At 30.5% G+C, this 23358-nt stretch overlaps 1 protein-coding gene and 1 non-coding gene across 4 annotated transcripts; both read left to right on the top strand.

The window, feature by feature from the left end:
* Positions 1 to 263: 263 nt before the first annotated feature.
* Positions 264 to 22418, top strand: Dyb (Dystrobrevin). 3 transcript variants are annotated; one of them, XM_085195171.1, is made up of 21 exons: positions 264 to 526; positions 963 to 1143; positions 1638 to 1854; positions 2068 to 2153; positions 4047 to 4198; positions 4750 to 4858; positions 5240 to 5406; positions 5874 to 6001; positions 6271 to 6374; positions 6666 to 6757; positions 7448 to 7486; positions 7844 to 7956; positions 8496 to 8679; positions 9014 to 9114; positions 9697 to 9785; positions 12249 to 12311; positions 14035 to 14130; positions 15733 to 15786; positions 16890 to 16972; positions 17664 to 17703; positions 18227 to 22418. In XM_085195171.1, the coding sequence occupies exons 2-20, from the start codon at positions 969 to 971 to the stop codon at positions 17691 to 17693; spliced, it is 2082 nt and encodes a 693-aa protein (XP_085051297.1). In that variant the 5' UTR covers positions 264 to 526; positions 963 to 968; the 3' UTR covers positions 17694 to 17703; positions 18227 to 22418. The 3 variants fall into 3 exon arrangements, with proteins under 3 accessions (XP_085051297.1, XP_085051298.1, XP_085051296.1); XM_085195172.1 differs by having other exon boundaries at positions 16890 to 16966; XM_085195170.1 differs by lacking the exon at positions 17664 to 17703.
* Positions 22419 to 22991: 573 nt separating this feature from the next.
* On the top strand, positions 22992 to 23184 carry LOC146533500 (U2 spliceosomal RNA). Its single transcript, XR_014878610.1, has one exon. It is a non-coding gene; the product is annotated as a U2 spliceosomal RNA (small nuclear RNA).
* The last annotated feature ends 174 nt before the right edge of the window (positions 23185 to 23358 follow it).

Consider the following 23358-nt stretch of genomic DNA (forward strand, 5'->3'; position numbering starts at 1 on the left):
TGCTTCAGATACTTGCATTTTTAGAAAGCGTTCCAATTAACGCATGCAGTACAGTTTACGCAAGTTACTTCCTTTAGATTTAGTAAAATGTATGGTTATTGAAAAAAATAAAGCTATTTTGAATAACTTTTTTAAAATTATAACTAAAAAGTACTTATATATTTTATTTATAGTATTTTTAATGATTATTTATTAAATAATTAAGCACATGATTTCTAATGTTCTTAATAGACACGTAAAACGTTAGTTCAATGGCAGACTTGTCATTTAACAGAACGTACTAAGACTTCATTTCGATTTAATTAAACTAAACATTGTATATTTTGTATAAATATTAGAAGCAAGTGAAACAGTTAAGAAGTATATAAGTTTATTAAAAAATATTTATATCATCATTATTCAAAGCGTATTAACCCGGAAAATACGACATTTCTGTATGTCTACTATATAATCGATATAAGTAAATAACTTTTATATTTCGCAGTATTTTGTTATTATATCATAAAAAGTAATGAGATAGCGAGAGGTGAGTGCTCAACATTCTTAATTACGAATTCTGAACCATCAGAAACTTATATTTCTTCGTTATCCATATGTTAATCTTAATGTAAGAAATATTGTAAGTACATCAATTACGTTATAATATTGAGGATAAACGCGGCGCCTTAGCAAATTATGAAAGAATGACTAACAATGTTTGCATACTAATGAAAAAATGACTATACAAACAATGACAAATTAAATATATCTCTATCATAGATCTATATGTTTTTAAGTGTTATAATAGGTATAATAATATTAAAAAAGCTTATTAAAAGTATATTTTACAATACAATTGAGTATTTTATTAAATACGTATAATTAAGTATAATTGTTTATTAGATGTGAATTTTGTCTCACAGATTCATATGATTTTTAATGTGTTAAATAGTTTTAATATTTTAATTTTTTTATGGTTTAAGGTAATCATGTCTTTAGAACGTGAGAGTATGGGCGTGATGCCCCCTATCCCTGTGGGTAGTGGCCCACTGGATCCTCGTTCACAACTTATACAAGAAATGAGAGATCAGAACTTTGACCTTATAAGATTTGCATCCTACAGAACTGCATGTAAACTAAGATTTGTCCAAAAGAAGTGCAATTGTGAGTGTGTACTGTAGAAATAAAAACTACTTCTTTCTTTAATTGTTTATATCAATTTTTATAAATTTATATAGCATAAATGTAAACATTATTGATTAAAGTATAAATGGATTAAAATAATACTATAAATTTATAAACACATATTGTATTATAAGGAAATATTTAATTGTTATTTTATATAGAGGTGAGAAAAGGCATTTTCATTTTCATTTCTTTGCTCTGGTTACACTACAAGACAATGTATCATTACATCATAAAATATGGCAGTGAGTTTTGCAGAAATTAGATGTTCTTAATATTTATTTAAGAATACTTATGAATTGATATCTAACATAAAATTTATATATCTTACTGAGAAAACAGTGGACAAAATTTAACAGAATGCTTATTCATAAATTAACAGTGAAATCTAAAATTGAGCTGTGGAAGGGGAAAATAATATTTCTCTCTATGTAGATACAGCATGGAGCTAAAAAAATATATTTTTCTTTCAGTACATGCAATTGACATATGGAATGTGATAGAGGCTTTCCGAGAGAATGCTCTCAATACATTAGAACCAACTGCTTGTGTCAATGTGACACGCTTGGAGACACTTGTATCTTCTTTATATCATAATTTAAATAAAAGATTACCACCTGCAAATCAAGTTTCGGTGGAAGCATGTTCAGCTTTATTATTGAACTGGTTACTATCGGCTTATAGCACTGGGTAATATCAAATGGACTACAATTATTATTTCGTTTTTTAATAAAAATTTTGCATAGTGATAATAAACATTGTCTGTTTATTTAGTGGGTTTAATTGCCACTAAAGGAACAAATACTAAAATAAATATATTAAAAAAATAAGATTAAATAGGACTTTTTTAATAGTATTTTTAAATAAATATGTATTATATCAGATGACTTTTATAATTTACAGAGAAAATGTTGGAAAAATCCGAGTGTTTTCCATTAAAGTAGCGCTGGCCACCATGTGTGCTGGCAAACTTATGGATAAGTTAAGATGTAAGTTTTACAATTTTATTTGGGTAAAGGGTACATAAAGGATATTTTAATTTTTATTCTTTAAATTAGGGTTTTACAAACCTACATGCTTTAAAATTGTCTAGTGCCCTGAAAGAAGCTGTGCACTAGAAATAATGTCACATAATCACTGTTTATATGCATGTTTTTAATTTATAATGATTTATATATTTTTTTTATTTCCAATACTTGTACCTATGCTTTATTTTAAATAACTTAACATAATAATATTGCAAAATGTATTAAAAGAATATTTTATTTTGCTAAGTTAGGTAATTTAGATTAAGAATTAAGATAGCGCTTAGTAAGAAAAAGACATTGAGTGGTTCACCAATTGCTTTCTGTTGCAATTGCAGTGGTTATTTCAATTCACACTTGAAGTATAAATTATTTGTATTTACTCACTCTTGTAACAAGACTAACCACAGCTTTAAGTTCTGCAAATGAGCGAGCAATGTCTCGAATATTGTATGAAAAGGGAAAAAATGCAACTATGGAGCATCTTAACACAAGGTTGTCTCTGACTACACTGCTTAATATATGTATCGTCACCTATTGACACCTTATCAGAAGCTATTGAACGGATTAATCGTAATCTTCAAGCAATATTTCTATGGAGCAAAACGCATGGCTTAAATTTAAACACAAGTAAATCTCAGTATATTATCATTGGTAGTCAAAAACAAATTTCTAAACTCAGTATTACACATTTGCCAGCAGTTACTTATGATGGTACTCCTATCTCCTATAGTAATTCCATTAAAAACCTAGGTATCATTATGGATAACACCTTATCTTGGGCTTCGCAAATTTCACATGTTAGTCGTAAAATATTTGCGACGATGGGTTCTCTCAAGAGATGGAAAAATTTCCTTCCTATCAAAACAAAAATATTATTATCCACTTCCCTTCTTCTTCCTATTATTGACTATGCCGACATTTGTTACCTTGACCTTTCACAAAAACATCTAGATAAGCTTGAGCGTCTACAAAATCTCTGCATCAGATATATATTTGGGTTGAAAAAATTCGATCATATATCAGCTTTTCGTGATAAGCTTCAATGGCTAACAGTCCGGCATCGTCGATCTCTCCACGTCCTATGCACACTTTATTCTATCCTTTTCCATCCCAACACTCCCCGTTACCTTAAAGAGCGCTTCACTTTCTGTGGCACCGATTCCACGCTTCAGCTCAATCTTCGCTCCAAAAGTGACAACAAATTAAAGATACCTACCTGCAACAGTGTAGGTTATATGGAATCTTTCACTGTTAAAAGTGTTATCTTGTGGAATGATCTTCCACGATATATCCGACATTCAGAATCAATTAGTATATTTAAAAAATCCCTTAAGCGTTATTATTTGGCACACCAAAAAACTTTATAGTGTATGTATATATGAGTGTATTTATTATCTATATGTATATTGTGTGTATATATATAAAATATGTATTTTATTAATTATCTAACATGTATAATTATTATATGTACATATATTATAATTTGTATATATAATATAAGTATCGTCTATGTATAATATATCAAAAATTATTATGTTATTTATTTGTATTCATATCACTCTTTATTACTTATGCACTACTGTTATATCCTGCTCTATCGTAAGTTTATGTTAGTTAAGGTTACCTGTAAGAGATCACTAATAGTGATAAGGTCACCCTTGCATGCTACTCTATGTCTTCTGTCTTACTATTTAGTTATGTGTTTGTTTATGTATGCAATAAAGAGTTTTATCTATCTATCTATCTTAATGTCGGGAATAGCATAAAGCTAGAAACAAACAAAATATATATACCTATAATAAATTTGAATATTTTCAAGTATAATAACTTCTAATATACATTATTTTCTTCTAGACATATTTTCTCAGCTATCAGATGGCAATGGCCACTTACTAATGAAGAGGCTCTCGGACTATCTGCGTGAAGTGTTAGCGCTGCCTGCCGCTGTGTATGAATCACCTTCGTTCAGTTACAATGATAATCTGGCAATGTCTATATTTAATCAGGTTATTTTTTGAATTTTTAATGAGTGTTAAATAAGAAAAATAAACAAATTTTGAAAGGATTGTAAACCATAAATTAAAATTTAATTTTTACTATAGTCAATGTATCCAACTGTGCACACTATCTTTGTGGGTTCGATCGCGCTCTGGGGAATCAATTGTTTCGAATTACCTGCTCTGACAAAATGGAGGACATAGTGTCGTGTTGACATTATGCTATATGTGAAGTATTATGCTATTTGAAATACAGTGTGAAGCTGAATAAAAAAATTGTTTATATTGAGGCCATCATGGTGCGGTAGCACACTGTGGGACTGAATAAAACGCTGAACACAGTCGTGTGTTTGATTCCCACATGTGGAAATGAATATTTTAATATTTTTATGTCCTCGTTCCATTTTTGGTAACATAGTAAAGCGCGACGTTGAGTTGCGCCATTCAACATGCATTGCCTCGAAAATTCGGTATTTAAAAGTGGAGAACGGAGTCTCTAAATACTAGGTTAATACGTACCCTTAATATATTTACCCTAATATTGATATATTTTGTTACAGAATGGGAAAATAACCGTAAATGATTTCTTAGATACTCTAATGTCTGATCCTGGTCCGCCTTGCCTTGTGTGGCTGCCATTACTGCATCGCCTCGCTAGTGTTGAAAACGGTAAATATATATTTCTTGTAAACATAATTTGAATTTACAGAAACAGAAAAAGAAGCCATCAACTGGCCACAATATTTATATTTTAATTATTTACATCTCTGGAGGCTGTCACGATGCAGCAGCACAAGATACAATGATGAAATTGATAGTTAAGGGTTCTCCCACTCTAGGGATTGAAATATTTGATTTTAGAATTTCCTCGCTCTCGTTACGAGGCAAAGCGCGGCATTTTGTTGTGCCTCTTAACACGCAATGCCTTAAGAATCCACGTAGCAACTGGGGGAACAGTGTCTTATAGTTTCCTAGTTTTCCTCTGTCTACCCTGTTATGGGCGGGATACAGCGTGAACCTTAAAAAAATAAGTTAAAATATTTTCCCCAGTGGTACATCCGCTAGCTTGCAGCGTGTGCAGGCGCGGATCCCTCACGGGTTTCCGCTACCGGTGTACTCGCTGCGCGGGGTACACTCTGTGCCAGGATTGCTTCTGGAGGGGACACGTGACCCCGCCACACGCCAACGACCACGAGGTCAAGGAATACGCTACTTATGTGAGTTTGTTGATTTTTTAGTTGGTTTAGTATCTGTGTATGGAGAGGACACGTGACTTTCTCATGCCAATGATGACAAGGTCAAGGAGTATGTTACTAATATGAAATTGTTTTGTTTATTTAGGGATTTTGGTTTTTTTTTTGTAAGCTTATTATATGCCAGGACTGCTTCTGGAGGGGTTCCACTCTCAAGAAGCATCATAAGGTCAGAGAGTATGCTACTCATGTTAATATTATTTTGGGTTTTCCTCTCGGAACTTTAAGAAAATATATAAATATTTATAGAAAACTAAACACAATTTTTAAGATATTGATTTAGAGGGCCATGCAATGCTTTCTTAAATTGGACTGGACTAATGAAAGTACTTTACTTAAAGTACTGTACTGGCTGAACTGTATTGAAGATATATATGAATTATAGGATCAAATTGTGTTATACACTATGTAAAAATTGTTGTATTTTCCAGAAATCTCCATCAAAACAAATAGGCGCGACGTTGCGCAAGTCGTTCCGTTGCGTGCCTGAGCGCGCTCGCCCGCAGCTGCCGCGCTACCCCGACCAGCCAGAGCGGACACTTAATTTAAGTCATATTGTGTAAGTAAATAGTATGAATGTAAATAGTGTATCTATTACATTATATGATAAAAATATATACTTTTTCTAATCTAACTTAATTTAGTAGATAAAATATTAAAGCTATTATATTGGATTTTTTTCCTAGTGCTTATATAATTCATACTATAGGCACGGTACGTTCTCGGTTTGATTTGTCTTTTCGGTCAAGTTCCGATTCTATTGCACATATAAGAAAATGTTTAATTTAATAGTGTGGATGGATATCTTAATATAATTTTCGTCCTCAGGCCGCCATCGCCGGTGCCGGCCCATAATGGCTTCCCGGAGTATGTGGGTGGATATGTCAATACTGGTTCACTGGACAGTCGTTCTTCGCGATCTACTCATCGTAGTATGTTTGATTTTATTTTATTTATTTATTTATTTGAGATTGAAATGTTAGGTCTTAGAATGTAATTATGTAGTAAAATTTTTGAGTAACTTTTTTAATAGAATTTTATGATAGACTTGAAACTGACTACCTTGTTTCAATTTTGTGTGTATTGTTGCATTTTTTTTTTTCTAAAAACACAAGCTCTTTGTAATTCGAAGAAATTGAAACATTTCAATACACATTTTATTTTATTTTTTGTAGTAATTATTTTGTAGAGTATCTACTTATATTATTTCATAATTATCACAGGTATAGCTGAGCATCTATCGAGGGGTGTCGACGACGAGCATCGTCTCATAGCCAGATATGCAGCGAGATTGGCTCATGAAAATCGTACTATGGTAAGATGCATGCTTTGCATGCATACATGCATACGGATGATGAATAAAATTTATTGTGTCAAGTGGGGGCGAAAACACAACCACGTTTAAAAACAACTACGATACTGTTGTTTTGTAGTATTATAGATATACTAGCGGACGCGCGCAGCTTCGCCTGCTTATTGCTTAGGGGTGAATTCTAATAAACCATAAAACACGTGATCAATGAAATAACTTTAAGAGTCTCAATTTCAAATTTTATAAAAATCTGTAGCGATTTAAAGATTTTTCCATATAAACCTTCAACCCCTTATTGTTACCCTTAGGGGGTAAATTCTAAAAAACCGTGAAACATGTGTTCAATTAAATATTTTTAAGAGTTTGAATTTCAAATTTTATAAAAATCGGTGTCGATTTATTTTTTTTCCATACAAACTTTCAACCCCTATTTCATCCCTTTAGGGTTAAAATTTTTCAAAATCCCTTCTTAGTGGATGTCCAGATTACGAAAGTCAAATGTCCAAATTTCATGTTTCTACGTACAGCGGTTACGGTTGTGCATGCGTCTTACCTCAGTTAGTGAGGACAAGTCCTTTTATATATATAGATAAGTTGAGAACACAAAAAAACTTTGTTTTTTTTTTAAGTAGCAGTTTTTTAAGTAGTAGTAATGTATTTCATTAAATAATTTTAGACTTATTTTTTTTACAGCCTAGAGCTGGTAGATCAGCGTCTCTTACCCCAGAATTGGTAGGTGTTTTTTTTATATTAATTAATTAAAATTGTCGCAGATTTTTTTGTTATAGATTCGCGTTTAAATATAAGATATTAAAAAAATATCTTCTTGCATAACTTGAACAATTCTTTAGAAAGCATTTATAGAAATTATTATACTTCTAGGGATTTTTTTCTTGCTCTTCATAAATTTATCCTTCATATACTCTTTTACATTAGATTATAGAGATTTAACATTTAAAATTTTACTTATACGAATTACAACGTAGCTTGATGAAAATCTATGACTCTGGTCATAGCGCTTGACGGCTTCCAAGAAGCGCGGGCTTAAATGTCGCTACGTTCAATTTTTATTATGGACATTATGTACAGGGACGTTCATCATCAGAAGGCTCTGAAGTCGACGCGGCGAGACAACAACGCGAACTTATATCGCAGCTAGAAGCTAAGAACAGGGAGATCATGCGAGAGATAGCTAGACTTCGGTAAGTTTTCATTTAGTATCCCGCATGTAGCAGGGTAGAAGCTTAGCACATTGCGTGTTGAGTGGCGGAACTCAACGCTGCGTTTCGTCTCGACATGATTCGACAAAGCGGAGAAAATGAAAATATTAAATATTTTATTGCCTCGAATGGGAATCGAACTCAAAATCTGTCGAGTTTACGGTGACACATTTGTACCCCTAAGTCACGACTGGTGCTGGTAAAGCTATTTGTACATGATAAATTTAGATAATTTTTATGCCTTGTTGATGCATTGAGACAGCCATGGTAAAAAATTGGATTAGGGTTGCTTAATGCTATTTTAAGAAAATAACATTTCAGAACTCTACCCACGACTTGTCAACCGTAGTGTACTTCTTCTACACCTGATAGTTTATGCTAATCTAGTTACATACAAAGAATAAATTATTCTCTATGCCTACTACTGTTTATGACTCATGTTCATCAAAATAACTCATATTTGTAAGCTGCTAAAAAACTCCTAATAATATATGCTACTTACCTAGTACACCCATCCCCAGACGTCAACAAGAAGCAGAGGCAGCAGGAGGTGCCTCAGGTCAGGGAGGGTCCGCCCCTCCGCTAGTATCGGAGTTGCGCGCGCTACGTCAACGCAAAGACGAGCTGGAGGGACACCTGTCCTCTTTGCAGGAGTCACGCAAGCACTTGATGCATCAGCTCGAAGGGTTGATGAGGATGTTGAAGGTATTTTAAAGATATTTATAATATAGATAGCTATTTATATCTAATGACATTTGGCATAGAAGGGTAGGTTTGGAGCCTAATTTTTACACACTCGAACACACACAACGGAATTAATTTAAATATTTCCCTCAATTGGTGGAGCCAACGAACCCACAACCGTTGCATTTACAATCAGAGAGATTGTACAAATAATATTATAAATATATATATTTTATATTACAATGGGTATTTAACTAATAATAAAGGTATGTCAGTCAGTTAATATTATTAATTTTAGTGTACAAAATTTGACAGTAACGTAATGTAAAACTCAATTTAATATAATTACCTTCAGACTCAGCAGTCCAGTCCACGATCAACACCCAACTCGTCCCCTCGCTCAACCAAAAGCCCGCCGCTGCCGGGATCACAGCCACAGCCATCGGCTCCTGAAAGGTATTGACCTACAATAATATTTACTATATAATACACTAGTATATAAAATGTGTACTATATTTATTATTTAAAGCTGAACAATTTGTTTGGTTAGTCACCTTAATCTCAAGAACTTCTTTTTTAGTATCAGATAGTCTATTTATCGAGGAAGATTCGATGTCACTCACTGTGTGTGAGTGTGGTCAGATTTACCTCCCGCACTCTGTGTCATGTCATACACTCTTAGATAATACAGCCCAATACGTTTTCTGCACTATGTTATTTCGTTGCCGAAAAAACCTTGAAACTGCTATAATATTATTGTGCTTATTTAGTTTTAATCCAACAGAAACTTTACGGAGATTGCGAAAACAGGCTCGAATCAAACTTGCTCATGTACAGTCTTGTGTATAATACTCAATATGTGTATGTTCTGCTTCAATTTGTTTCAAACTGGCACAGTAAATAAAACTTAGCGTCACGCTCTACTGTTCTTTGGTTTTTGTAATCGAGCTCGCGGGATAGTGGGTGTTAGAATGTGGTATAAAAGTCCGTCTGTCCGTCAATACTAATGTCTCTTTATTAATTCACTATTCTTTACAGAGAGGCGCCCCCTCGTGGTACAGTACGTAGCGCACCGCAAACACCGTCCCTTGGAGAAAGGGAACGAATTGATATGACGCATAGTTTAGGTTTGAAATATATATATTTTTTTAATATAGTCTAGTTTAATTGATATTTAATAAATTTTATTAAATTATATTCTGAGGTCATCGGGTTATATAAGGCTGACTGGAAACGCGACAGTTTTTGGTTCCATTCTCCCTCAAGGAAATAAAATATGTAATATTTTCATTTCCTCGCTCTGGTAAGGCATCTGGCATCTAGTAAGGCCGTTGACTCAAAACGCGACGCCTCCAGAATTCGGTGAAAAGCGTATTAACACTAGGTTCTTTTTACCTATAGTCTGGCAAACATGTTATTGATAATGGGAAGCACGCGCGGCAAATTGCGCAGAAAGCGTATTTTGAAGTCTGCACCCGCTCACGCCGGACCGATTCCCCGTAAGGGCTCGCGGGGAATCGTTGCGGGGTGTGACCGGGCTACGGTACAGTCGAGTGCAATGCTATCAGTTCATTACTATGAAATATGAATATAATATCATATGATACATCATATATACGGAATGGCGTAGTAGAGCATATTTATCTAGTAATATTATAAAAATTAGTAAAAAATACCAAAGCAACATGCAAAATGAAGATATGGTAAATTGAAAAATTAAATAAAAAACTGAATTAAATTATTATAATGAGGCCACATACAAATCTTCTCAATCCAAATTCAATAAAAAAGTAAAATTTATAAAGTAAATTTAATATATAAAACATGCAAACAAATACAAGATTTTGGCGTTAGGCAACATGCAAAATCAACTTATGGGTAGGTAAATATTTTTTTGATTATGGAAATAGAGGTCTTAACAAATAAATTATGTTAATAAATTATATCTCCAAATTAAATCAAAAATTTATTACCGTTTTATTTAAAACGTTAATTAATGCATGCAAGAAAGTAAAAAATAAAAATTGACAAATAATAAAGCAAATAATCAAGACGGTAAAAGGCATTTTTGTTTACAATTAATTATATTCTTGTTTGAACAATATAGTGTGAGCTCGATTGTACCTTTAAAGATGTGTGGGTGCGAATTTCCTACGACGGACGTAGCGCTCACACTGACGCAAATGGCAAACTATGGCAAAGGGATACCGCACTCTCATTTTTTGTACCTCAAAATTTATTGAAATAATTTACCCAATTTATTTAACATTATTTTCTTTTTATTTTTTATTTTTATTTTCTTTTATATAATCTATATATATATATAAAAGGACTTGTCCTCACTGACTGAGGTAAGACGCACGCACAGCCGTAACCGCTGATGGTGGAAACTTGAAATTTGGACAGATGTTTACTTTTGTAATCTGGACATCCACTAAGAAGGAATTTTGAAAAATTTTAACCCTAAAGGGGTGAAATAGGGGTTCAAAGTTTGTATGGAAAAAAAATAAAATCGGCACCGATTTTTATAAAATTTGCAATTTAAATTTTTAAAAGTATTTAATTGAATACGTGTTTCATCGTTTTCTAGAATTCTCCCCCTAAGGGTGCAAATAAGGGGTTGAAAGTTTGTATGAAAAAAATCTTAAATCGCCACCGATTTTTATAAAATTTGAAATTTAGACTCTTAAAAATATTTAATTGAACACATGTTTCATGGGTTATTAGAATTCACCCCAAAATACGCAAGTGAAGCTGCGCGCGTCCGCTAGTCTTTAATAAATTTAAATATTGCCAGATATTTCTTTATTCATATTGCATAGTTTATAAGCTTGTATTATGCACACTGAATGTTTATGTTGTACATAAGTGTGTATATAGTATATACACATATACGTAAATATCATGTGCCATTAGTTATATAAGCAGAAGCTTAGAATTAATTAATTATTTATTGACTCAAAAATGTTATTATACTTTTCGGGCTAGTCTTGATTTTATTCTCGACAACAATGTATGGAACAGCTGATTATTTTGCGATATTTAGATATCTTCATAAAATTTTCGTTTTGTATAATTTACTACAACATAAACATGATCAGATATTTTAATTATCGTATAGGTAAATGTGATTTGCTAAGCCTGAGGTAAAACAACATAACAGGGTAACACTGATCGAACGTTCTCTGCGCATACGTATACTGCGCAATTTACCGCGCGTGCTTCCCATTATCAATAACATATTTGCCAGACTATACCCTGCTATATACAAAATAGATTGTAATAATGTAAAAAATATATATACTTAACTATAATTTTATTTATCTTCTGATTTGTATCGTAAAGAGTAGAAATATTCTGTCTTGTAATTAGATAGTGATACAATTCGTTTCCATACAGTATTTGAATTTTTTCATGCCTTTCTAAATAAAAATTAATGCTAGCATGCTTGATAAAAAAAATGTTTACATCTTGAAATGAGTTATAGGATGAAATTCATTTATTATTATTTAGTAGTAATTTGTAATTGCTTCTAGTTATATATTATTCTATGTGAATTTGAAATCATTAAAAAGTAATATTTGTCTCAGGTGCGATGGAAAGCATGGGCGGAGACGGCAGGAGTTTTCATCAAAACCAACGACCGACGACAAGTAAGTTGTACAATATATTAAGGTTGAACATATTAACAAGAAACGTATTGAACTGGACAAAGTAATATTAGGCTTGAATCCCCTTTAGGTAAGAAATAGAAAAAGGACCACCAAATTCCTTCTAATTATCACAATTGCAGTCTCCCGCATATAGCTGACTAGCGGACGCGCGCAGCTTCGCTTGCGTATTTAAGGGTGAATTTTAACAACCCATGAAACATGTCTTCAATGAAATATTTTTAAGAGTCTAAATTTCAAATTTTATAAAAATCGGTGGCGATTTAAAGAACTTTCCATACAAACTTTCATCCCCTTATTTACACCCTTAGAGGGTGAATTCTAGAAAACCATAAAACACATGTTCAATTAAATATTTTTAAGAATCTAAATTTAAAATTTTATAATAATCGGTGGCGTTTTAAAGATTTTTCCATACAAACTTTCAACCCCTTATTTGCACCCTTAGGGGGAGAATCCTAGAAAACGATGAAACACGTGTTCAATTAAATACTTTTAAAAATGTAAATTTTAAATTTTATAAAAATCGGTGCCGATTTAAAAATTTTTCCATACAAACTTTGAACCCCTATTTCACCCCTTTAGGGTTAAAATTTTTCAAAATCCCTTCTTAGTGGATGTCCAGATTACGAAAGAAAACTTTTGTCCAAATTTAACGTTTCTACCATCAGCGGTTACGGCTGTGCGTGCGTCTTACCTCAGTCAGTGAGGACAAGTCCTTTTATATATATAGATTAAGCAAAGGGAATCTAGTGTTAAGACACTCCAATCCCCGCTTTCCGCTGAATTCTCGAGGCACTATGTTTGGAGTGGCCCAACTCAAGGCCGCGCTTAGCCTTTATACCAGAGCGAGAATAAAGTCAAAGTCAAAATATTTTTATTCCATAAAAATGCTTAACATTTACTTGGACATGTCATAAAAGTAGAAAAAAAATGCAAAACAAAATAACCAAAAAAAAATGTGCAATTTTGACTTGAAAAAAGCCCGTTCAAATGGTTGAGCTCATGAGAAGATACAGGCAAAGAAACTCATGGCCACTCTTTTTAACTGCCAATATTTGTTACAAATTACAATTACAATTAACAATTTTAACTTAAAAATAGAGCAACTCATTTCCAAACATCTTTATCGCGAACATAATCTTTAACAGAGTAATATGCTTTTTGGCAGAGCCTGTGCTTTACCACTTTTTTAAATTTGTTCAGTGATAAATTAACCACGTCGTTTGGAAGTTTGTTATAAAAGTGTATACTTTGACCTACGAATGAGTGAGACACTTTATGGAGCCTAGAGAAGGGCACAGCAAGCTTATTTTTATTTCTTAAACTATGTTGATGGAGGTCACTGTTTTTATTCAATTTATTAATATTTTTATGCACATATACTAAGTTGTCGTAAATTTATTGGGAGTGTAGTGTGAGGATATTAAAGTCTTTGAATTTATTCCTTAGTGACTCTCGTGGACCCATTTTATAGACTGCTCGGACAGCCCGTTTTTGGAGCACAAAAATGGTATCTATGTCAGCGGCACTGCCCCAAAGTAATAGGCCGTAAGACATGAAATTAACAGAATATGAAATTAATCCATTCCCTCGAATGGGAATCGCAGCCACGGTCATCGCGTTTACAATGCAGACATCGTCTCATTACACTTCGTTTATAATTTTCTTTTCTATATATAAAAGTATTAAAAAAAAATTCCAGTGGGCATAGACAACAGAAATCTAAGAAGTGATCTATTGTACGCCGCCGATTCAGTGACGAATGCGATGTCCACTCTGGTACGGGAATTGAATTCTGGTATGTATTATTATTATTATTATTAAGAACATCTCCATAGAGTTACATAATGTGTACAAGCTATTATGACTATACTTAAAGTTTTCTATTCTTATACACCATTTTTTTATAATTTTAAACTAATAAATTTATATATGTCTGACATTTATATCGGCCCTTATATCTCCATGTGTCCTTTTTTTTAGTCTAAATATTTGCTCTCAGTTAAGGCTAAGGCATTGCGATTTTTTCTTTTTATAAAATCTGTTAATAAGAATTGCTTTCTTTGTTTTATTTGTAATTTGTAATAATATTTTATTCATTTAAAATCTTTCATTTTAACTCATACTCATAGAACATAAAACATGTAATTTATGAAAAGCTATTCTTTAAAGAATATTTGTTGTTAAAAATTTAATAATAATATTGAAAGATTTTCTCTTTATCCATAGACAAAATGAAAATAGCTTATATACTCTATGTACATGAACTCTATGATTTTGTTATTATTTTTTAAATGTTTAGGCATCATGTCGGATTTTTTTGAATAGTGGCTAGGTATTTTTGCATGATGTTTCTAATGTTGATTAGCACGTACAGTAGAAAAACCCGATTAACCGGACTAATAGTAGTGCTCTAGCATTGGGCTAAATAAATATCCGGATAATCAAATGTATTGGTTGAAAAGACGTTTGAAAAATACTGTTCTAAAATTGTGAAACAAAACATATAGCTAATATTATTTATTGGGAACTTCTTTCTGTATTAACACTACTGTAGGTACAGATTTGGCGGTTTTTGATTAAAAATAACTAACAAAACCAACCCTGCTTTTAAAAAACCTAACCTAAGGTGGCGATAAAAAGACTTATAGTTTTAAAAATTTAACTAAATTACTAATGTCTCATTTTTTCAATTTTTTTAATCAATTGTTACTTATAAAAGCGTAATATCCAAATGGTTGGTTGGTAGTCCGGATAATACCGAATTCGTATAATTTATGTCCGGATAATCGAGTCTCCACTGTATTTATTTTCAAGTTTAGTGCATGATCAACACATTTATTGGATATAACCCCCCATAGGTGATGTTTCATTTTTCATTAACCTCTTAATATTATTTATAAATATTAATATTATAAGAACAAATAATTAATATGAATAAGTTGTTTCTAAATAAAAGATATAATAAACTTAAATAAAAGACTTAATAAAAGATATAATAAAAGAGTTAAATGGCAATAATATATCTTACCGTAATTTTGATTGAAAATACATAATTTGTTTTTTTTTTTATTTATATTGTTCTATCAATTATTATTTTTTATTATTCATAGACATTATTTTTTATCATCGAAAAGATGGCCTAATATATAAAATAAATTTTAAATAATCTTAATTATTAAAAATTATTATTTATTATTTATTATTTAAATATTATATTATTAAAAAATTTAAACCTTTTTGGTAACCTATGAAAAAATAATTATTTTCAAAATAAGTATTTCTTTTTGACGAATTATTTAAATATTTTCAAAGTTAGGCCATTTTATCGCTGTAATTCATATCATTTAGACATTATGAATGTGTGTTTAGTGGTTTTATGTTACTAAATGTTTTACAGAGGGTTCAGACACTGAAGATACGGTGAAAGGCGGCATTGATAGGAAAAGACGAGGTAAGTTAGTTTTTTTTTTTTTTTTAATTCTTTTTATAAGTCTTTTCGGGGGATAGTACTATTGTTTGTTCGCACATTCTTATTATTATTTATATAGTTTTAGTTTTAATGATTCTTCTATACAAATTTCTTAAATATTGAAAAAAAAAGTACTGAAAAAAAAACGCATAATGTAACAAAATTTGTATTTAAACCTAACGTTTTCCTTATTTCTTTTACGATAAATTTAATATATTGTTGAAAAATATAATATTAAATAAAAATCTAGATAACACTAAAGGGCCGGATAATCGAAACTACGATACTACTACTAAAAAATCAAATGTTTTTTTCTCCTTGCTGCCATTTTTGATTTATATTTCATCTATGCATGCTCGTTAAATATATTGCATGTTTTATTTATATATGTTACTCTTTATTATTATTCTCTTCTTTTTTCCACTATTCTGTCTAAAATGAATTATGTAAATTCTATTACGAGATTAAGAAATGTTCACAGATTATATTATTTACGACTTTGCCCTCTTGAACTACACAATTATTTATTTACTAATTACTTTCGAGTTCTAATAACATCGGTAAATCAGTTTAAAGTTAATATCTATACATAAAAGAAAAGTTACAAACTTTCGATTAAAATATTTTAATTTCATATAACTTTCTCATTTATGAATCAATTGACATAAAATAAACACTAAATAATTTGTTAAAGTACAATATTGAAAAGAGTGTTTAAGTCGATTAAACTGTTTCTCAGATTAGCGTGCACAAACACACAAACAAACAGACCAAAATTTAAATATGTTTTCTTCATTTACAATTTTATTATATATAGATGAAAAGTAATTCACTTAATAAATCTAAAATTTCATGACATTGGTTATTGATTTTAGAAATTTTAAAATAAATGTACTAATACATAGAAATATATATAAAAAAATCCAATCCAATTAGCTTTTATATTCCATAAGAAACTTCGCACTTTCTGTCTGATATATTATAGCAGGGGATAGGAATTCTAGTGTCAAGACACTTCGTTTCCTACTTTTTATATATAAATAATACTTTATTTATTTGTATATAAATAAATAAACAATTTACAGATTTCGAAGAGGATGAAGACAGCGATGAGCCGATGCCTCGACCACAACTGCCCCGACACTATATGCACGATAACAATGTACAGGTATTCTTATAATAATTATTTGTTTGGCTTATTTAGCTCCACGCTGTATCCTGCATATAGCAGGATATGTAAAAGGAACTTATATATTGAGTAACTCCGTTCCTCAGTTTTCACTTAACTTTTTGAGACTGCGTGTTTGTTGAGCAGGGGAACTCAACGTCGTAGGTAATTTGTTTTCTTAGCAGGGCGACAAAAAATTTAAATAATTTATTTCCCCAAGTCAGCGGCCAAGACCCCACAACTGTCGCGTATAGTTATAAGTTATAAGTTATAAGTTAGCCGTTAATAGTTATAAGTTCGCCGTTGCGCCATGACGGATTCATTGAGTTCTGCCACTCAACATGCGATGATACAAATTCGGATGGAAAGCGAAAAACAAAACATCTTAACATTAGGTTCCTTCTGCCTACCCTGCTATTTGCTGGATACAGCGTGAAGCTGAAAAATGAGATAGCTTTCAGTAGATTTTTTTATTATTGTAGTTTATTGTTTAGCTTGTCATTTTGTTTTGTTTTTATAATTATGTAGCGTAGTTAACAAAAAAAATAACGAGAAATAATTTGAACTGCCTTTTTTATTATGTTTAGTTTTTTTAAAGTAGTATTTATTTTTTATTTGTATTCATTTTCGTTTTTATTTACCACTTTTGTTGTTTCTTCATGGTTTTGTTTATTTTCATATTTTATTGCAGAGTTTACCACCTAGTGCTATACGGTCATAAGTAGTTTGAGGTTTGTTTTTTTTTTAGTTTCAGTACATAATATTTATTTAAATTTGTTTTTTAAAATATTATTATTAAAAAGCAATACACGGTATATGCACTTATTTTATATACACAAAAAATATTTGTTTTTTACACTTTTATAGTGTAGTGACAAATCATTGTTGTATTTTATATATATATTTGGGCAGTGGGACAGTGTCAGCTGTAGACGCGGTGGTCTTGGGTTCGACCCCCACTCGGGGAAGTAAATTCGTTTCACTATATTCATTCGACGATTCAAAATTACTTGCAATTGGCTATTTGAGTTAAGAATGTTTTTAATTTTAATTTTCCCGCTCTGGTAAGATAACGTGCGGCCATTAGCTCAACACACTATGTCCCGAAGATACGCCGAAAGCGAATAACAGAGTGTGTAGCCTGTCTCGTATACGGCAGCATTGTTGTGGGTGACAATTTAAGAATAAACCTACAATTTAAGGTTTGCTGATTATAAAAAAAATATTACATTAATCCAAATGAATATTTTACAGGATATTCCGCCGCCACTACCGGCACGTACGGGACACTACTTTCCACGCACATAGTTTAAACTTATGTTATATAACTTATTTTATACATATTATAATCTATGTATTATTGTAATACATACATACTGTAAGGGGTTTCTACACTTTATCTATTACAAGAGAAAGCAAACGGTTAAAGATAATATTGTTTTTTTTTTTTTTTAATTTTTTACATTAGCGACCCAAACGCGGCTTCGCCCGCTTAAACATGTTTTATATATGATTTATACAAGAACTTTACATAAATTGTAGCCTATGTGTTATTCTGATTTGTAGGCTATATTATTACTGTAAAGTTGTGTAAATTAAAGAATATTTCTATGAAACAAACATCCATCCTCACAAACTTATACATTTATAATATTAGTATGATTATATTGATTTTCTTTTTATTCTTTAAAATGGCAAAGTTTTTCATAGTTAAAGTTTAGAAACCTCTCATACTACGTACTATATCATATTAAACTATTTCTACAATATAAATAATCGTTATCATAATAATGTAATGTTGGAATTTGACTGGAATTACTAGTTTTAATTTATTTTCCACATTTTGTTCATTATAGAAAATAAGCTTTTTAGCATTCATTCTTTGACATCAAGCTGACATCATGAAAACAATAAATTAAAGAATATATATAATAGAGTAATGTAGATGGAAATAAAACATAATTTGCAAAATTATTTGGTAAATTTTTTACTTTACCGTTATTATATGGTAAAATTTTCAATAACATTTACAATTTGGTTGGTTTTTACTATGAAAAGTTTTGAGTATTTTCTATAGATATTCTATGACGTCCTTTATATTACTACTTTATTATTATATTATAATATAATATGCAATTTATATAACTAAGTGTTATCTGATACTTGTATGGTTATGGATGATTAGAATTAATGTAGAAATTTATTTAATAACCCATTTATTAATGGCTGGCAATACATTACAATTTACGATTTACATACAGAAATGAAATTAATTATAAAATATTAAGATCAGGACTCTTCTCGATATCTCTTTTTTAGTCTCAGTATTATAGAATATCTATAAGAAATAAAAGTTTCCGTGTTAAAAATATTATAGTCGAATATAATGGACAGACTGATTATAACTAATTGATTACGGATATTTAAACCCATACATCACCACATTTATCACAAAATCTGATTATTTTTTTATAAAAAAAATACAATTAAAATATATACCATTTAGTTTAGATGTTAGATGTGTAGATTTTCTAACGGTGTGTATTGGCAAGATAAACAAGATGGCGCCACTTTTGTAGTTTTCTTTTGAATGCAACGGATTATTTAAATAATAATAGAAATTCAAAATTTATAACTAATTAAATATATAGTAGAATTTCTTCATGTCGATTTAAAATAATTAAATAATTGAAAAATCTAAGTTAAAATCCTAATATGTCTTTTGTAATGGAAAACATATTACTATTATTTTTAAGTATACATTTGGTTGTATGGATCTAGTCTCAAGCTTTATATTTTAAAAAAAGCTCAAAACGACTATTAATTCCTAATTTGATTGGTTTTCTTTTTCCCTTCTATCCCTTTCTGTCTTCCACTTGTCAATTCCTTCCAAATGTACAAAAATGTCAATTCTTTATACTTCCTTACCATATCTTGCCCCTTTCTAAAAGAAAAACTTTTAAAATCACTCATTGAAACGGAATTCCTTTTTAAATCTCATATAGTGTAAATTCTATAATTCCAAAAATATGTTTAATGTAACTAAAAGATAAATTAGTTATTTAGGTTTTAAATTATACATCGTTTCATATCTGTACCTACATTCTTTTCATAAATAGTATATCTATGAAATAATATCATTACGGTATTTTATTTTATCAATTTCGCTTTGAGAAGTACAATAAAAAAATCTACTTTTTAATTTCTTTTAGTTTACATTCTGTACACTTAAGTCACTATTCCATTCAACTTTTATATTTAAATAATTAAAATCTTATATGATACTTAATTACGGTAATTCAGCGTTTATTATTGTGACTTTTGAGACAGGCTTGTAAAAAAATTTAATTTTTTTGTTGTTATATTTACACAGATAAATAACTTAAAATAAAGACTGACTTTTAGTCCACCACCGCTTAAGCCAAAATTTTCCAACCAAATTATTGTAACTAATAATTAACATTGAAATATGTTTTTTAAATCTTAGTAATAACTTCTTTTCGCCCAAAAATGAATCTAACATTTTGTTTTAAAAACGCTATATTTATTTTAGCGTATGTTTAAGTAATTTACTTATATTTGTTTTTTTTTGCTTGATTGTAGTGTTATTACGTTGTAATAAATCGTTGCCGCCATTTACATCGAAATATGGTTTAATTAATTATGTACTGTACTTTTTTACGTTAACTTTCCTTGTTGATTTTAACTAAGTCAAAATTAACTTAGAGAATGTAATACTTTTCTTTCTTTATTTATATAATATTTTGGTATATTTAAGAAAAATACTTAAGTATTGCTTAGCGTAATTTTAATTTGATTTATTTTGTGACGTCCAATCATAGATCTATTTTAAGTTTACCATTTTGTACTTATCCACGTTAATTATCTATTTCGTGTCTATTCAACAAAAAATGCATTTTGTAATGTTATATTTAATAGAAAAGCTATATATTCTTGTTATCAAACGATAATACATACAGGATGCCTGCTTAATTACCGGACATTCATTTCGCGTATTATTAACTGACACTATAGTTACACCGCTAAAAGTTATGGCTGGCAAATCCACTCAGTATGAGTTTATTCAAACTTTATTTTCAAAAAATACTCTTATTTTTAATAAATCTGTAACGTTTTATCAATCTACAAATATAAAATAAAGCACTGGACTAACCAATTTAATAATGTTGTTATTAAATTAGTGGACTAACCAATTAAAATCAAAAATGTAACAAATTTTTTTTAACCAGTATTTGAGTCAACTTTTCAAGCTTAATGGATATTGCTAATTAAATAGGCAACTTGTATAATATATAAATATTGTTATTTTACTAAATTGTATCACTCCTATTATAGTATTCTTCCCATTGAATTGATCTGTATAGCCTTTAGTGTAAGCACAATGATGGATTCCAAAATCTATATTATCTGTCGTAATATAAAATTAAGTTTAAAATTTAATATACATAAAAAATGTTTAATTTTAGAAAAAGAAACTAGATATAGAATCTCATTTTTAACATTAGGCTAGCTATTGGCATATCATTTGTTTTAGATGACGTTAAGTGCAATATACGATGGAAACGTCTTGCCGGATGTGTGATGGTATACCATTAAATAAGTATATATTTATTTCTATAATAGATAGATAATGTTTCGATATAGATACAATCCAAAGTGTATTATTGTTAGTACGACGTACTTTATTCCATACAAATTAATAAGTCCTCTCTTCCCCCTTCTCCTCACACTCCTACGTCATATATATAGTCAACTAATTAGTATATAAGTACTGTACTTAATATTAACTGTATACTTAAATTTTTCATATTACATTTTAAGCGTTAGATTTTATATCGATATCCTCCCCCCACAAATATATTTAACTAACATTTTACATCCCTATTACGTAAGTATATAGTGTTTTATACTATAGATTTCATATAACCTAGAATAGAGTACTATCGTAGTAAGCACAAAGTAAAAACTGTTTCTATATCGTCATATTTACGATTTTTATGTGTTGTATGTATTATGTATGCATTAAGTCACGTCATTATATATATATTTATTATATAATTAATTAATATAAACTATTTTACGCAGTGTTTTTTGTATTTGTGTAAAGAAAAACGCTTCGGACTGCGGCTGGAGAAGGGTGGTCTTGCTTTGTGCTTTTAAAAGTGACAGGTGTCTCTGATTTTGACAGCTGTCAGGCCTATTCTGTTGTTTTTTTTTTCGAATGTCATTCCTAGTGTGAGAGTATTGCGAGGTTGTGATTTCAACGAAAGGGTTGATAGGTTTCCAAATATATTATTATTTATTGTATATTGTGTAATGTTTAAACGTGACAAAGTGAGACTGTCTTTCGGTATGACGTTTGTAACCGACATGTATAAATTATAAGGACTGTCATTGCAATTATAAACATTCCATTGCTTGTGAATGTTGTCTTTTATTTATTATTACCTATCTCCAATTACAATTAAATCAGTTTTAAATGATAATATGATTTTTTATACCAAGTGTGGAAAAAGAACATAATGTAATTTTCTTTGAGTCGTTACTGTAAAGTAGCAGTAGCTTAGCGTTGGTCGTGGGTTCAAAAACATCAATCAAATCACAATTCTATATTATATTTATCCAAACAATATAAATACTAGCAACAGGCTACTGTGGACATTACTACTACGGGATGTTTCATAAATAATATGATTATAAAAAATACTGGTATCAGTATAATACAAACTTGAGACGTGTTTTATTGTAATGCAAATTTCTATGTAAATGATATCATTTTCGTAAATAATAGTACTACAAAACTATTAATAATATCGCCCTCAATTTTAATATCCGCCATCTACAGTTACCATGAGTAATAACAGTAATAATACTGGCCAGGTGGCCAGTTCTCCTATGCTGTTGTTAGATGACGCTGTACATATTCGGTCGATTTTTGAATCGCGCTGGCAAAATGTTCCACATTTTAGTGACGACCCTCATTTTCCGGGCGTCAGTTATCGCTTCTCGGCCTTTTGGCTAAGATCAAAGTGTAGTATCTGTTCTTTTCAGCTTAATATCTGAAAGTTCCCGCACCGCGGGACCAGTATATTAAACTGATTTTTGTAAGCTGACGGGATGCTCGGGGCTCGCTCCACTCCTGTCACGGGTCGGCCCGGCATTGCAGTGCCGCCGGGATCGGCCCACATAATACTTATAAACTAGATAAAATCATTATTGTATTATTAACTTTTGTGATCCAAAAGTTAGTAATATTAGAATAATTCATTGTCATAAATAATAACTATCCTTTATTATAAGTTTAAATCAAAATTGACCTTAAAAAAATGCTATTTATAAAATCCATAAATTTAGCTCTTTTTATA

Source organism: Heliconius melpomene, chromosome 12, assembly GCF_056956725.1.
Source record: "Heliconius melpomene rosina isolate 202511_hmr_F chromosome 12, ASM5695672v1, whole genome shotgun sequence".
In the NCBI taxonomy this organism is placed as follows: Eukaryota; Metazoa; Arthropoda; class Insecta; order Lepidoptera; family Nymphalidae; genus Heliconius; species Heliconius melpomene.

Excerpts from the sequence above, each read along its gene's own strand:
- Dyb (XM_085195170.1), top strand. The coding sequence starts at position 969 with ATGTCTTTAGAACGTGAGAGTATGGGCGTGATGCCCCCTATCCCTGTG. Across the intron at positions 9,115-9,696 it reads CAGCCATCGGCTCCTGAAAG|AGAGGCGCCCCCTCGTGGTA; the intron begins GTATTGACCTAC and ends TATTCTTTACAG. Across the intron at positions 15,787-16,889 it reads CATTGATAGGAAAAGACGAG|ATTTCGAAGAGGATGAAGAC; the intron begins GTAAGTTAGTTT and ends AACAATTTACAG.